At 36.3% G+C, this 15,261-nt stretch overlaps 1 protein-coding gene across 2 annotated transcripts in view; it reads right to left on the bottom strand.

Moving 5' to 3' along the window:
* REL (REL proto-oncogene, NF-kB subunit) overlaps positions 1-15,261 on the bottom strand; it is a 33,211-nt gene that overhangs the window by 10,461 nt on the left and 7,489 nt on the right. For both annotated transcript variants that reach the window (XM_011234709.3, XM_011234710.3), the window contains exons 2-4: positions 13,488-13,630; positions 12,855-13,003; positions 8,255-8,346 (exon numbers count right to left, since the gene is read on the bottom strand). In XM_011234709.3, coding sequence (XP_011233011.3) covers positions 8,255-8,346; positions 12,855-13,003; positions 13,488-13,630 — 384 coding nt within the window. The remainder of the gene's footprint in view (positions 1-8,254; positions 8,347-12,854; positions 13,004-13,487; positions 13,631-15,261) is intronic.

Genomic DNA, 15,261 nt, shown 5'->3' with positions numbered 1-15,261 from the left:
TGATTATTTGGTGCTGATATATAGAAATGGAACTGACGTTTGCCTATTAATTTTACATCCATTCACCCGTTTAAAGTTATTATTTTAATTATCTACTTGTATGTCCTTTTGACTTTTCACCATAAATAATAGCTTCCAATAATTACAGTTTTATTTCTGCATTTTCGATTAGGTCTCACTGCACTGGCTACAATCTCCACGACAACATTGAACAGAAGTAAAAAGAGTACACATCCTTTCCTCATTCCTATTTCAAAGTGAATGCTTCTGATGTTTCCTTCATTTAGGATAATGCTTGCTGTAGGCTTTTTAATATATACATATTCTATAACACAAAATGCAGTATTTTATTCTGCAATGTGACAACTGCTACTCAGTTTTAAAAATCTGCAAAATCTGTATGAGAACAATCAAATTCTCTTAAATTCCTCTTAAATTAGTTTAAAATTTCTCTTTATATTTGATCAAATGGAAACAAGGTAACAATCGTTGTTAATCTATCTTTAGGAATAAATATTACTCCTTAGTCCTATGAGCAGTATGTACGAAAATTTCATTTTTATCAAAAATATATCACCATGATCTATTTCTCCTGGAAGTAGGAATTCAAATTTTTAAAGTCAATTATAACATCTATTAGGTCTAGAGATGTGATATTTCCAAAATTCTAATACAGTTAAATATTACTGAAACACAAGTAAACAATGGGATAAAAATACATGGTATATAGACTAATAATTTTATTTTTTAAAGATTTTATTTATTTGACAGAGCAAGAAAGAGAGAAGGAGAGAGTGCATGCATGCACGAGGAGTGGGGAGGAGCAAAGGGGGAGGGAGAAGCAGGCTCCCTGTTGAGCAGGGAGCTGGATGGATGCAGGGCTCCATCCCAGGACCCTGGGATCATGACCTGAGCTAAAGGCAGACACTTAACTGACTCAGCCACCCAGGCACCCTGATCACTTGTCTTTTTAATCTGTGTTCTTAAAAAACTAAAAAAAAAAAAACCAAAATAAAATCAACTGTGTTCTTTTTCAGGCTACCAATATAAAATAATTCCCCCAAACTCAATTGTAAAACAGTTTTTGTAACAACTCAATGTCCTTGTATATGGAAAAATAGAAAAATACCTAATAAAACTGAATTGCAAATTCTTTATTGTCAAAATTGTATAGATTTTAATTACTGAATATTAGAATTCCTTATATGTCATTAAATACATAGACAGAAAATGATAAATAAATGAAATTTTTTTCAGCTTTTCTGGTATGAGTCCTCTACGAAGTCTAACTGCTATTCTTTAATTCCAGCTAAGTGGACACTATTAAAACTTGATATTGGGGGCGCCTGGGTGGCACAGTGGTTGAGCGTCTGCCTTCGGCTCAGGGCGTGGTCCCGGCGTTGTGGGATCGAGCCCCACATCAGGCTCCTCCGCTATGAGCCTGCTTCTTCCTTTCCCACTCCCTCTGCTTGTGTTCCCTCTCTCGCTGTCTGTCTCTGTCTCTGTCAAATGAATAAGTGGAATCTTTAAAAAAAAAAACAAAAAAAACTTGATATTGAAGCCCTTCATTAAATTCCTCGCCCAATTTAGATTTTAGCACATCTTAAACAATTTGAACAATATTTTTGCATGCAACCTCAAATTTAAAACTACTTGATTGCTACATATCCCTATTTGCAAGAGATAGTTCCTGTTTTAAAGAACTAATAGCAAGAAAGATAAGGAATGGCCTGACAACATACTAGTTGATGTAGTATACAAACTAATTCTACACAAAGTAAGAATAGTTTTTAATAGTTTTTGTATTTTCACATGATATTTGATCTCTAGCACCAGTCTATGGACCAGAATTTGTAGATCCTATTCTGCTATACATTTCCAATTCCATTGTTTGTTTTGTTTTTTTTAGACCCAGGAGAACTGAGAAGCTCCTTTGTTTCTATACATCATAAATACGTATCACGAAAACAAAGTCGGCCGGTCTCTGGCAGTACAGCAGAATTTTCCTATGTGGAATGATGCAACTATGAGAAAGGATCACTTCAGCTCTAGGTAAGTGGTAGAATTTGAACTTCAGATCCCAAAAATAAAATAAACAACTAAAGAAAGGCTAATTCTATGGGGCGCCTGGGTGGCACAGTGGTTAAGCGTCTGCCTTTGGCTCAGGGCGTGATCCTGGTGTTGTGGGATTGAGCCCCACATCAGGCTCCTCTGCTATGAGCCTGCTTCTTCCTCTCCCACTCCCCCTGCTTGTGTTCCCTCTCTCGCTGGCTGTCTCTATCTCTGTCAAATAAATAAATAAAATCTTAAAAAAAATAAATAAATAAAGGCTAATTCTACCTCTGAGTTCAGGTTGCTTTAATTAGTTTTTTGTGTTTTGTGTTTTTTCAGAGGGATTAGATATTGTTTTCCTTAGTATTAGAAATGTATATTTTAGGTTTTGTTTCAATATTCTAGGAAAACAGTAACATATAATAATCATTATTTCTATTATGAAAACTACATCAGAATAGAGAATGAGGTCTACTCTAACCATTTATTTGTATTTATAACCTGTTCTGCCTAACTTTTCATTGTCTAATAAATTACATAATACACTTATCTAGTAAATTTGTTAATTTCTGAGGTCTTTCTTTACAGAAATATAAGCTCCTTGAAGGAAGGAATTTCTGTCTGTTTTATTCACTACCTTATCTGAAGCACCCAGAACAAGCTAGGAGGAAGGAATTTCTGTCTGTTTTATTCACTACCTTATCTGAAGCACCTAGAACAAGCTAGAACTATAAAGACTGAATGAGGTAAAAAAGTGATGAAGGAATGAATGCACATAAGTAGTTAAGATGTGTAACCTACTGCATAGAAGTAGGAGACTTTTACCTCAAGGGACTTAGTCATGAAGATATTTAATATAAATATACTGTTTAGGCACGAAAGTGAAATATAACCCATTCCATCATAGATCCAGTCCACAACGAGCATGAAATTCATCTCAGAAGACAACCACTGAAGCATTAAATGATGCAACAGATGCCACAAAGCTTTTCACAACCAATTGTTGAGTGAATGGTATAATTAGGAAGATATCACCTTGGGCTCAAGAGAGCTGAAAAGGCTTTCAGGGCATTTCAGGTAAGGAAAACAACTTGAATATTTTTGGTAGACAAGTACAAACAAGGCATGTTCACTCATTCATTTGTTCATTTACCCTTTCAACAAATTTTAATTAAGCCTCTACCATGTAGCAGATACTAGGCTATGTGTTAGAGATACATAGAAGACAGTCCTTCAGAGCCTCAGGACTCAGTGAAGGAGAAACATGCAAACAAAACTACAGCAAATCATATTAGAAATATGTACAATATTTTGGGAAAACAAGATACTTTTTTCTGTCTGGAAAGGTCACAGAAAGCTTCAAAGAGGTGACCTTAAACTTGAAGGCTTCACCAGGTAGATCAGAATATTCCATGTAAGAGAGTTGTAAATATAAAGACTGAGTAGTAAGAAAGAATGTGGCTCTTCTAACATGGCAAAATGGTTCAGATTGCAAAAACAAAGCACATATGTGTACACTCAGTATTAGGGGAAGGAGGGACGGGAAGTCAAGGCAGAGGATGCAAGCTAGAGGTGAAGACGGAATGGAAAGCAAAGATTGGATTATGAAGCGCTTTGAGTGCCACGGCTGAGAAGTTGAATCTAGCAAGTAGATCAGAGTTGCTTGAAGTGTGGCCCATGGATCACATGCATCAGAATCATCTAGGGCAGAGATTTTCAAATTGTAGTTTGGGGCCCACACTGGTCATAAAATTAATTTGGTGGATGGATAAGCATTTTCTTTTTTTTTTAAATTTTAATTCCAGTCAGTTAACATACAGTGCTATTATTAGTTTCAAGTGTACCATATAGTGATTCAACAATTCCATACATCACCCAGTGCTCATCACAAGTGCACTCCTTAATCCCCATCACCTATTTCACCCTCCTCCACCCACCTCCCCTCTGGTAACCAACAGTTAGTTCCCTAGAGTTAAGAATCTGTTTCTTAGTTTGTCTCTCTCCTTTTTTCCCTTTGCTCATTTGTTTTGTTTCCTAAATTCCACATATGAGTAAAATCGTATGGTATTATTGGTCTTTCTCTGACTTATTTCACTTAATAATACTCTCTAGCTCCATCCATGTCATTGCAAATGGCAAGATTTCATTCTTTTTTATGGCTGAGTAATATTTCATTGAATATACATACATCTTCCTTATCCATTCATCAGTTGATGGACACTTGGGCTTCCTCCATATCTTGGCTAAAATAAATAATGCTGCTATAAACATAGAGGTGCATTTGGATAAGCATTTTCTTAAAAAAAAGAGAGAGAAAGAGAGAAAGATATGGAATGGAAAGAAATGGAAGAATGGAATAGCATAGAGGACATATTCCATGTAGTAAGAATCTGGGATCCACTGGTCAGTCATAAAACTAATTTGGTGGGCTGGATAAGCATTTTCTTTAAAAAAAAAAAAAAGGAAAAGAAATGGAATGCAAAGGGATGGAATAGAGAATACTGCATGTAGTAATAATAGTGTTTTTATCTATGTATGTATGTATGCCTATATATGTATTGAGTGGAGAAATAAGATCAGTTTCTTCTGTGAGTCACATTCAAATAAGAAACATGGAGTTACAGGTTTCTTAAAACACAGTCCCAGGGGTGCCTGGGTGACTCAGTCAGTTAAGCATCTGCCTTTGGCTCAGGTCATGGTCTGGGGATCGAGTCCAGAGTTGGGTTCCCTGCTCAGCGGGGAGTCTGCTTCTCCCTCTCCCTCTGCTTGTGTGTTTACTCTTTCTCTCTCTCTCTCTCAAATAAATAAATCTTAAAACAAAACAAAACAAAACAAAAAAACAAAAAACCAACACAGTCCCAGATCCCTTGCCAAACCTAATGAATTAGTCAGAATGTGACCTGGAACCTTTTTAGCAAGTAAGAAGGGATTCTTAATGCACATTCAAATTGAGAACGACTGCTGAAAAGTATTCAGAGCCGCTGAAGGATAAGCAGAGTTCTGAAGTGATTTCTACCAGTTTTAGAAGGATGTTTTTGTATGCAGTGTATAAAGTGCTTGGAAGATGATAAAGAACAGAGGCAGGAACACAAGTTTAGGGGCTAACAACAACGGTCCAGGCTACAGGCTATAAATGATGTAAGCTTACATTCCTATGGAAAATGGAGAAGATGGACTGAGAGATGGTCAGGGTAGGGTGAACAAGAGAGTTTTGTTGGAATAGTGAGGGGTTATGAAGAGGACCAGTGGAAGAGAAGGCAGGAAAGATATGTTGGAGTTATATGTGGAAGACTTTCAATTTAGGGCCATTTAGTTTTTAAACTTTCAAAGGACCCATTCCAACTTCTTAAACAGAATAATATGCTAAAAGCACTGTTCTAAGAAGATTACTCTAACAGGGTGGGGGTGGGGTGGATTCCACAACTTAAATTGTGAGATACAGCCTTCAGCTAGAGAGAGCAAAAGGGCTACGGGGAAGAAATGGATATTACAAAAAACTAAACAACAACCAAATAACAAATACTGTGAAGGCTCAACTGACAGGATTGCTCCCTTCCCCAAATCTAAATCCACCTAGGCAGCTAAGTAGACAGAAGATCATGAGCCTGGTAGCTAGGCTACCTGTGTTCAAATCCCAGCACCACCACTTACCAGTTCTATGACCTTGAGAAAATTACTTAACTTTTCTATGCCTTCATTTCCTTATTTTCAAAATGGAGATAACAACAGTCCCTACCTCATAGGTTGCTGTAAGAATTAAATGAAGTAAGAGGCACCTGGCTGGCTCAGTCGGAAGAGCATGCGACTCTTGATCTTGGGACTATGAGTTTGAGCCCCATATATTGGGAGTAGAGATTAAATTAATAAACTTAAAAAATTTTTTTAAAAGATTAAATAAAATAAAATATGTACAGCACTTATTTTTTACTAAGAACTATTCAAAATGCTATATGAATATTATTAACATCATGCCTGATTCTGGATTGGTAAAAAACCAAAAACCTAAAAAACTTCTAGAGGGCCCATCTGCCTCTTGACTCCTGCATCTTCCTTTCTTAATGCCTTTTCCACTGGAATCAGGAGACCTACACCTGAACTCTCGCTCTGCCACTTGTACTTGCTACATAACTTGGGAAAATTATATAACCAAACTTTGTGATTCTCTTCTATAAAGCAGTGTTGTTGTAATGACTAAATACGTAGCATACATAAAGCACTTAACATTTGCTCCTTGATATATGAAAAATACTTAATAAATGGTAGCTGTTATTTATGATCTTTTTGTTTTATACTACATGATCCCTGTTTTATACTGCATCTAGACCTCGACAGACTCTTAGTAAGTTTGGGCTTTTAATTTAGCATTGAAAATGAGCAGACTATTGACCCAAAAATTTTCCACTTTCGAAAATTTATCCTAGGGGTGCCTGGCTGGCTCAGTCAGAAGAGCAAGTAACTCCTGATCTCGGGGTCATGAGTTCAAGCCCCATGTTGGGTGTAGAGAGGACGTAAATTAAAAACAAAACAAAACACAACTTAAAAAAAGAAAAAGAGGGGCGCCTGGGTAGCACAGCGGTTAAGCATCTGCCTTCGGCTCAGGGCATGATCCTGGTGTTATGGGATCGAGCCCCACATCAGGCTCCTCCGCTATGAGCCAGCTTCTTCCTCTCCCACTCCCCCTGCTTGTGTTCCCTCTCTCTCGCTGGCTGTCTCTATCTCTGTCAAATAAATAAATAAAATCTTTAAAAAAAAAGAAAAGAAAAAGAAAAGAGAAAATTTATCCTAAGGAAATAATCACGCAAGAACTCCATGTATATGTGTTCAATGGAGTGTTTTAAATAAAACTGAAAATAACCTAAGTGTTCATTAACAGATGCCTAGATAAATAAATTGTGGTCTATCCAAACAATAGAGTACTCTGTTAAAAGTAAAATAGAATTGTAAGTACTAACATGGCAAGATTTAAGATCTATTCCTAAGTGAAAAAAAAAAGCAGTAGCAGTATGGCATGGTTCTATTTATATAAAAATACATGCATACGGTTGTGTATACAGCTGGATATTTACTGTTTAGTGGATTTTGCGGGGGATGGCAACTGTAAGCACTCTGTATTGTTTGAACAGATGAATGACTGCACCAGGCTAAATGCTGGCATCCCGCACTACAGCAGTCTCCACTGTAGAAGCTATGAGATGATAAGTTCCTCAACTAGGGAGCTATGTATGTATAAAGGAAGTTCTAGAAAAATACACACCAAACTTAACAGTCATCTGCTCTGATGAGGAAGACTGAATGGGAAGAAGGGGAGTTTTGTTTAGAGCATTATACTAAATAGTATGAAAAATAAAAACCGAGGGAGAAGAGATGCAGACCTTACGGTTCATAAAAACACAGCAATTGGTTATGAACATATTCCTTAAATTATCTTCATATCCCTTAAATTATCTTTATACAACCAGGAAAAACACAAACCAACGGTATGAGGGTGTCTTAAATATGATGGAGAAATCTACTCTTTGAAAATATTTAGAGTCATTCAGTTCCTGAATTATGCCTATTGAAGGAGCTGCAGAAGACTTTACAGTGGAGACTACCCTAGCATGCGATGCCAGCATTTAGCTCGGTGAAGTCATTCATCTTATTCAAACAACACAGAGTGCTTACAATTGCCAGGCGCTACACCTGATCACACTAACCCCGACAAAACCCACTAACCAGTAAATACCTAGCCTTATACACAAAACACTATGAAAATATTTTGTATAGCTTCTACTATTTCTATACCTCTTCTTCCACACTGGGATTAATTTAAATTCCACTGCCGAGTATGCCCTTGATTTAAATAACCACAGTGCCAGTTCAACATTCAGAAAAGGTAATGTATACTGTCTGCTGGAGTGGCAATTGGAAGGCCACATTCAAAAAGAAATCAGAACATTTGTGAGAAGGTTTTCTTATAGAAAACAATGGCACTCTCCTTGGATACCAGAAAGCCTTGTCTGTCAGAGAATTTTTTCCCCAACGCTATGAAAGATTTTAAATCTTCTTCATTCCTCAGATACAGGTATCTGTCAGCAAGCAGGAAAGTGAACACAAAACTTAAGACAGCTTTTAAAGCACAGGTTCAAGATAGAAGCAGAATTCACTTGCACAAATAAGGCAATATCCAAATAATAGAAATTATTCTATCAAACATACTTACCATTGAAAGGGTTGATTCCTGCCCTTATTCTTGAAATAATAGCTTCTTTTACTTCTTTTTTCTTTACACAACGAATACCCAAATTTTGAAAGCTAGAAGGAAAACAGAACTTTCAAACTGTATTGCAGTTAAACACAAGGACATGTAAATGAGGTTTTACCAAAAAATACTGCAAAAATCAAGGGTACATCCTGTGCCTATGTCAAATACACCAAAATAGATGAAGATTAACAGGAAAGTAATATGAAAAAGCTAAAACTGACCTCCCAAACAAAAAAGTTGTAAAAGGATGCCACAGGTATTTTTTGCTGAGCCCATAAAATTGTTGCCTGTATTTTAAAAAGAAAATGTGCACACACTACTAACGTTTAACAATCCAGTAATTGCATATAAACATCTGGATTTCTAGCTCCTCTTGAACATTCTAAAGGTCTGGCCACAGTAGCCTAGCACAGGAATACCTTGTTGGAGCGGAACACCTGCAGCCCCATTTACGCAGGGCTCTCCAATTTACTACAGTGCCTGCTAGTCCTCTTATACCTGATCCATTCCACCGACATTTGATTTTTGAGCCCTGATTCACTACTAGTAGCAAAGAATATGTTTTATGCATATTACATGAAGTATAATAATCATTCATAAGAAAGCACTGAAATGTTTTCTTTTAAGTTAGAAAGATGTTTAATATGACAATAATATTTAACAAAAGTTTCAAAATGTCATTTATGGAAAACTTCTCAATAGCTACAAATACTACTAATTTGCATATCTGTAGCACAGATGATGGTGGGGGGAACTCCCCTACCACCACCAGTCATACTTGTTCCCACATGGAAAAACCATGACATCATTAAAGTTGGGTGGGTGTGAATAAGGAAGCAAAACTTGGTTATAATAACATTACTATTTGTTCAAACAGGAGGCTGCCTGCCTTGTTTGCTCCTCTCCATGCTCACGGTGCCTTATGTTTACGCTCAGCACCTTCACCGTACTTGTGATTTTGTCAGCACCTAAAATATCTTTGGCATTTCTTTCCTCTGCCTCCAATAATTAAAAAATAAATCTTGAATTCATAATCCTTTCTCAAAACCCCGAAACCCATAATCCTCTTTCTCAAAAGTATTCCACTTCTTTGAAAGATTCATAGCTTGGTTCTCACTTTTTCTTTGACAAAAGAATTATTTATTTTAATACATTTGTACACTATTTAATTTTGCTTCATCTGAAAAATCGTATTTGACTGCTATTCACAGAATATTAGAAATAGTAGGGATTTTTGAAATTCTGACATGAAGAAACCAAGGTTCATGAAGATTATTTGAATCAATTAATCATTCATTCACTGATTCAGTCATTCAACAAATTTTGGGATTCCTACTCTGTACCAAAAACTCTAGAAAGTAATGGGCATTACAATCCCTCCCCTCACGGAGCTTAGTCTAGTGCAGGGGTGTGCAAACTATGGCCCATGGACCATATGGGGCCCACCACCTGTTTTTCTAAATAAAGATTTTTTGGAACACAGACGAGCTGATTTGTTTACATACTGGCTAAGCGCGCTTTCACGCTACAACAGAATTGAGCAGATGCAACAGAGACCATACAGCCTGCAAAGCCGAAAATATTTAACTATCTGGCTCTTTACAGAAATACTGGTCAGCTCTTTGCTGACCTCTAGTCTAGTGAAGCAGACAGATCAATATTAAATAATTACATGCAAAAATGCTAAACTGAAACCATGACAAGTTTTATTAAGGAGATATACGCTAAGTCATGGGAGCCTATGATGGGAGAGAGTTGATCGATTCAGGAAGGACAGAGAGGCTTACTGTACAAAGTGGTACTTAACACAAACAGAAATGAACTAGGGGAAGAGGAGAGTAAAGAGACTTCAGGCAGAAGGAACAGAACAAGCAAAAGCCCCTACAGAAGAGTCTTGTGAGCACAGGAAACTAAAGGAAGGCCTCTGGGACTGGAGTATAGAGTTCAGGGGGAGCACAGGGTAGGAGGCTACAAATACAAGCAGACCGTACAGACCTTGTAGGCCAATAAGGAATACTGTCCTTATTCCAACAGCCACATAAAGCCATTAAAATTTTTTAAATGGGAATGTGACAATCAGATTTGTATTTGAAAAGATCACTCCAAATAAATTAATTTTTAAAAAAGAGCACGTTGGCTAAAGTAGAGGAAAGGACAGATTTGGGGGGAAGAAGTACAAAAACAGTCGAAGCAAGACGACCAGTCAGGAGGCTGTTCTGGCAGCCTACATTTTGACTAGTGTGGTGATGATGGAGATCACTGAGAGAAGTGCATGACTCAAGAACTATTTAGGAAGTACCTGTTAATGAATTCAATGTGTGTGGCTGTGTGAGGGGTGTCAAGAATGATACCCATATCTGGGGGCTTTTATAGGCACCACTGAGATAAGGCACATTGGAAGACCCATTGGGAGGAAAGAAGTATGACCATGGTAAAGTCAGGGTTTGGGGCATATTCTATTTGAGGTGCTTTTGATATATTTAAGAGAATATGTCAAAAAGACAATGAAACTAAATACAATTCTCCACTGAAAGGAACCAGGGCTCCTTAGAAAAAACTGATTTCAGAGCTGGGGCTAGAAAAGTACAAGTAAGTCCTGAACACTTTGCTGTATCAGAAAGTAAAGAAGTGCTCGAATAACGATGGAAACGTATCAAAAGGACACAGGAAGCGGGCTGAAGGGGCTGCTTGCATTGGTCAAATCTGGGTCAATCTGAACATCAAAATAACAATGCCAGTAATGGACTACAGTACACTGAATATGAAAGAGCCCATGGGTCTACAGTGGTTTTTTTAATGGGGAAGGGGAAAAAGGTAAAGTTTTTCTTTACAATAGAATGCCAATTAATATCATCAATGGAAAACACTAACATCCCATGTCTCCTGAAGGCATACTTTGAGAACAACATAGCACCATCTCTGTAGATTTCTCATCCAAAATGTTTCATGTTAACATGAAAATATTATTCACGTTACTCATAGTAACATGAATATAAATGAGCAACCATTCAGACTAATCCACAATGAACAATCTTCAAAACAAGTAGCCCAGACTCATCAAAAATGTTAATGTCATGAAAGACCAAAAAAGGCTGAGAAACTATTCTAAATTAGAGACTTTAATAATCATGACAACTAAAAAAACATGATAAGTAAATACAGTGTGTGATCCTTAAAAGGATCCTGGACTGAGCAGAGAAGCCGGAGAGCCATAGAGGGCATTACTGGACATAACTAAGAATTTAACCGTCTGTAACTAAGATTGAGAAGGAAGAGCCAGGAAAGTAGGAAATAAAACACAAGAGTCTGTTCTCACAGAAATCAAGAAATAAGAAGGTTCCAAGAAAGGAGTGGTCCACTGTGCAAAATGGTGTTGGGAGGTCAAATGATATAAATAGGAAGTATTTCTTGCCATATGTGTATTACTAGATATTTTTTGTTTTGTGTTGTTATTGTAAGAGGAATATTTTGATAGTATATTTTCTAGATAGTTACTATTAATATATAAGGGGGCTACTAACATTTTCCTTGTTGTAATTAGGTTCAGTTTTTTCCAAAGGCAATACATGTTCATTATAAAAAATGAATCACAGAATAAACACAAGTTAAAAGAAAAACATAAAACCCCAGTCTTACCCACCAAGAGACAACTACTATTAATACCTTAGTGTATAAACTACCAAGTGCATGTACACATATATTTTTTTAAAGATTTTTTTTTATCACACATTCTGTTTTAAAACCTATTTATCTAACATACTGTGAGTATCTTTTTATACAAAGCGATATGCAATGTTATTTTTAAGGCTACATAGGAGTAAACTGCATGGATGTACCAGTTTATCTAACTGATCACTCCTTGTTTATTATTTTGATCGTTTCTAACTTTTTGCCATTACAAACTGGGCTGTAATGAACATCACTATAGCTAAATGTCTGAACATGCTTAATTGTTTCCTGAGGATAAATTCCTAGAAGTAGAATTGCTGGCTCAAGAGACAGTCATATTTTTCAGGCTTTTCCTATGTAGTTGTTAAAGTGCCTACCAGAAGGATTTTATTAATTTATACTATCACCAACATGATGAATGGACTCATCTTCTGGCAGCCTCACCAACACCAAAGTGTTACATCATTTTTCTTACATCTTAGAACTACCAATGTATGTTACTTTTATAACCTGTCCTTTTCTAAATAATAATTCCAGTTTTCCAGTTGATTTTCTCGTATCTGGTAATTTTTAACTAGTAATGAAAAGACAAAGTAAAAATATATGAAAGAAAACTTTTCAGAGATTGTTCACACTAAAAATCACAGCGTAAAATAAGTTTATGTTTACCTTCAGTAGCAATAAATAAGTATTCCTGCTACCATCATGGGCTGTATCTACTCATAAAGAATAGAAGGGTAGTTCCAATACAAGTGGTATTTACTACAGTAAAGAGAGGTAGAATGAGAAATTACTTTATCTTGCTAAGAAATAACAGATGTACGTGTACAGGAAACACAGCATCCTCTGCTTATCCTATTCCTAAAGATCTCTGTGACTGTGTACTTACAACAAGGGTCTGCGTTCTTGTCCAAATTCTGCTTCATAGTAGCCGTCTCTGCAGTCTTTTCCTACTAAATCATGAGGATGAGGTTTATATGGGTCGTTCTTTGTTACTAATGTAATTCTCACTTTTCCCTTTCCGTAATAGTTCATAATCTGAAAAAGGGGGAAATTAAATATATGATCCATAAATTGATCTCATTCAGAACTGACCTACTAAATGAGAGTTCAGTTTATATAACGTAGTTAGCACTAGATAAATAAAGTCCAACTGACTGACAAATACAGTTTGGATGGAACTTTCCAGGAAATACTGGAAGGGAAGAATTTATCTCTCAGTTCCTTGGCATATTATTTTCTGCACTAATTTCAACTGGTCATATCATCTGATTCTGCTTATTTTCCTTTTAAAACAAGCTATACTAAAATATTATCATGGAGCAAGAGAAAATACTTCGATGTTGGGCCACTGAATGCCATGCTCTTATTTTTACCGCCATCCCATAAATATCCCTTAAAAGTATATATTTAAGCCCCATGGAAATGATAGCACACTGTGAAGAAACTGGGCCTTTCATGTAATTGCTATAGGTAAAATAGGGAGCAATTAAGAAATACACACAGGAGAATGGTCTATTACCTGAATAGATGGGTATGTTCGGTTGTTGTCTGTGCTGTGCTCCCCTGGAATGCTGCCTGCTGATCGCCCTTCACATTTGTATCTAAAACGCATGCCCCTCTGCCTGGGCTGTTCAATGATCTCTATACATGGGTTATACCCACCTGAAAATTTAGAGAAGGAGGAGGGTGAGATTAGGATAGCAGTAATAAAGGATTTGACCATTTTGTTTTTTTAAAATAGCAGACTAAAAAAATTTCCCTCCCAATATTAAATAATGAGATTGAAATGTAATTACCCAAGATTGGATGGTAAAGGTGCCTCTTCTCCCACTCACATTGAGCTCCTATACAGTGTTAACACAAGTCACTCAAATCATATTTATTGGTTAGCACTTTATCATTTCATATCAAGAGCTAATGCCAGTGTGAAGTTCTGAGATCCCCACTTCAGAGATATTCACTTCTCACAAGAGACCAAGTACCAGGATATCCCTCAAGATTCCCCCAGAAGGGTCAAGAAGGTAGTCTTCAAAAGTACAATATCATACTCCAACAAAAGTGAGTTGAACTGCTTGATTTTACATTAGACCCTTAACAGTGGACTAAAAGACTGCTAATTGAAAATGAAAATGCGTTTAAACCCTCGCAGAAGGATATGCTAAGATTTTTTAATATCTCCATTGGAATCTTGAAGGATTGGTACATAGAGCATCTAAACAAGTTCCAGAAGTGTTCATTTTAAGCTCAACAGGATTTTCAATCAGTTCCATCTAAATCTTTACTGAAGACACAACAGAGGAAAAGAAATTACTTACTTTCTATAACAAATGTAATTCAAAATATGCAACTTTAGAACAAACTGATTTAAACAACATGGATGAATCCTATGTTATACACCTGAAACTAATGTAATATTATGTGTCAGCTATACTCCAATTTAAAAAAAGTTACACTGACTGAAAGAAGCCAGACCAAAAGAACAAATCCTGTAGGATTCCATTTATATAAAGCTCTAGAATATGTAAACTAATATATAATCAAAAAAAAGCAGATCACTGATTGCCTAAGAACAGGGGTGTGGAATGTATGGGGAAACTGGGGGATGATGAATATGTTAATTATCTTGATTGTGATGATGATTTTAAGGTTGTATTCATATGCCAAATCTATCAAATTGCAAACTTTAAGCATGTGCAATATATATGTCAATAAAGTTGTCTAAAACATATGCATCTTTACCCCTTCTTATTATCTATACTGTAGAAATGAAAAGTTCAATGAAGACACTCAAGTGTGCTTACATGTAGGGTACTTGGCATTGTGTTTTTATTTCAGGGTTATGAAGATGTCTTCCATTCAAAAAAAACCCCATTTTCCTTCCATCAGTTTAGTGATTTCTAAATTCCCACAATTAGATAATCCATTTCTCTAACGACTTATCCTCTGTTAGAATGCTAGCAAATCTTCAGAAAGGGTAACACAATGGGTCTTATCGGTACAGTGGGAGAAAGAGGACTTTTGAGTCCTACTTAGCCATATCTTAATAGCAAGGACCCTGGAAATGTTTCTTTTAAGTCTCCTAATCTATAAAATGGGAATAATAATAACACCTACCTCATGTGGGTATTTTGAGGATTCAAGGTAGTGTGTGTTCAGTTCTTACCAAGCATCACGCTTATGACAAATACTCAATAAATGTTGTCTACCATTGTTTCAGATGCTTTCTTGACAACAAAGATCTATAGTGACACCATGATGGTATAACAACTGGTACCTTCAAGAATTTTATAGAA

This window comes from Ailuropoda melanoleuca, chromosome 4 (genome assembly GCF_002007445.2).
Source record: "Ailuropoda melanoleuca isolate Jingjing chromosome 4, ASM200744v2, whole genome shotgun sequence".
In the NCBI taxonomy this organism is placed as follows: Eukaryota; Metazoa; Chordata; class Mammalia; order Carnivora; family Ursidae; genus Ailuropoda; species Ailuropoda melanoleuca.
This window is presented reverse-complemented; position numbering and strand designations above follow the sequence as displayed.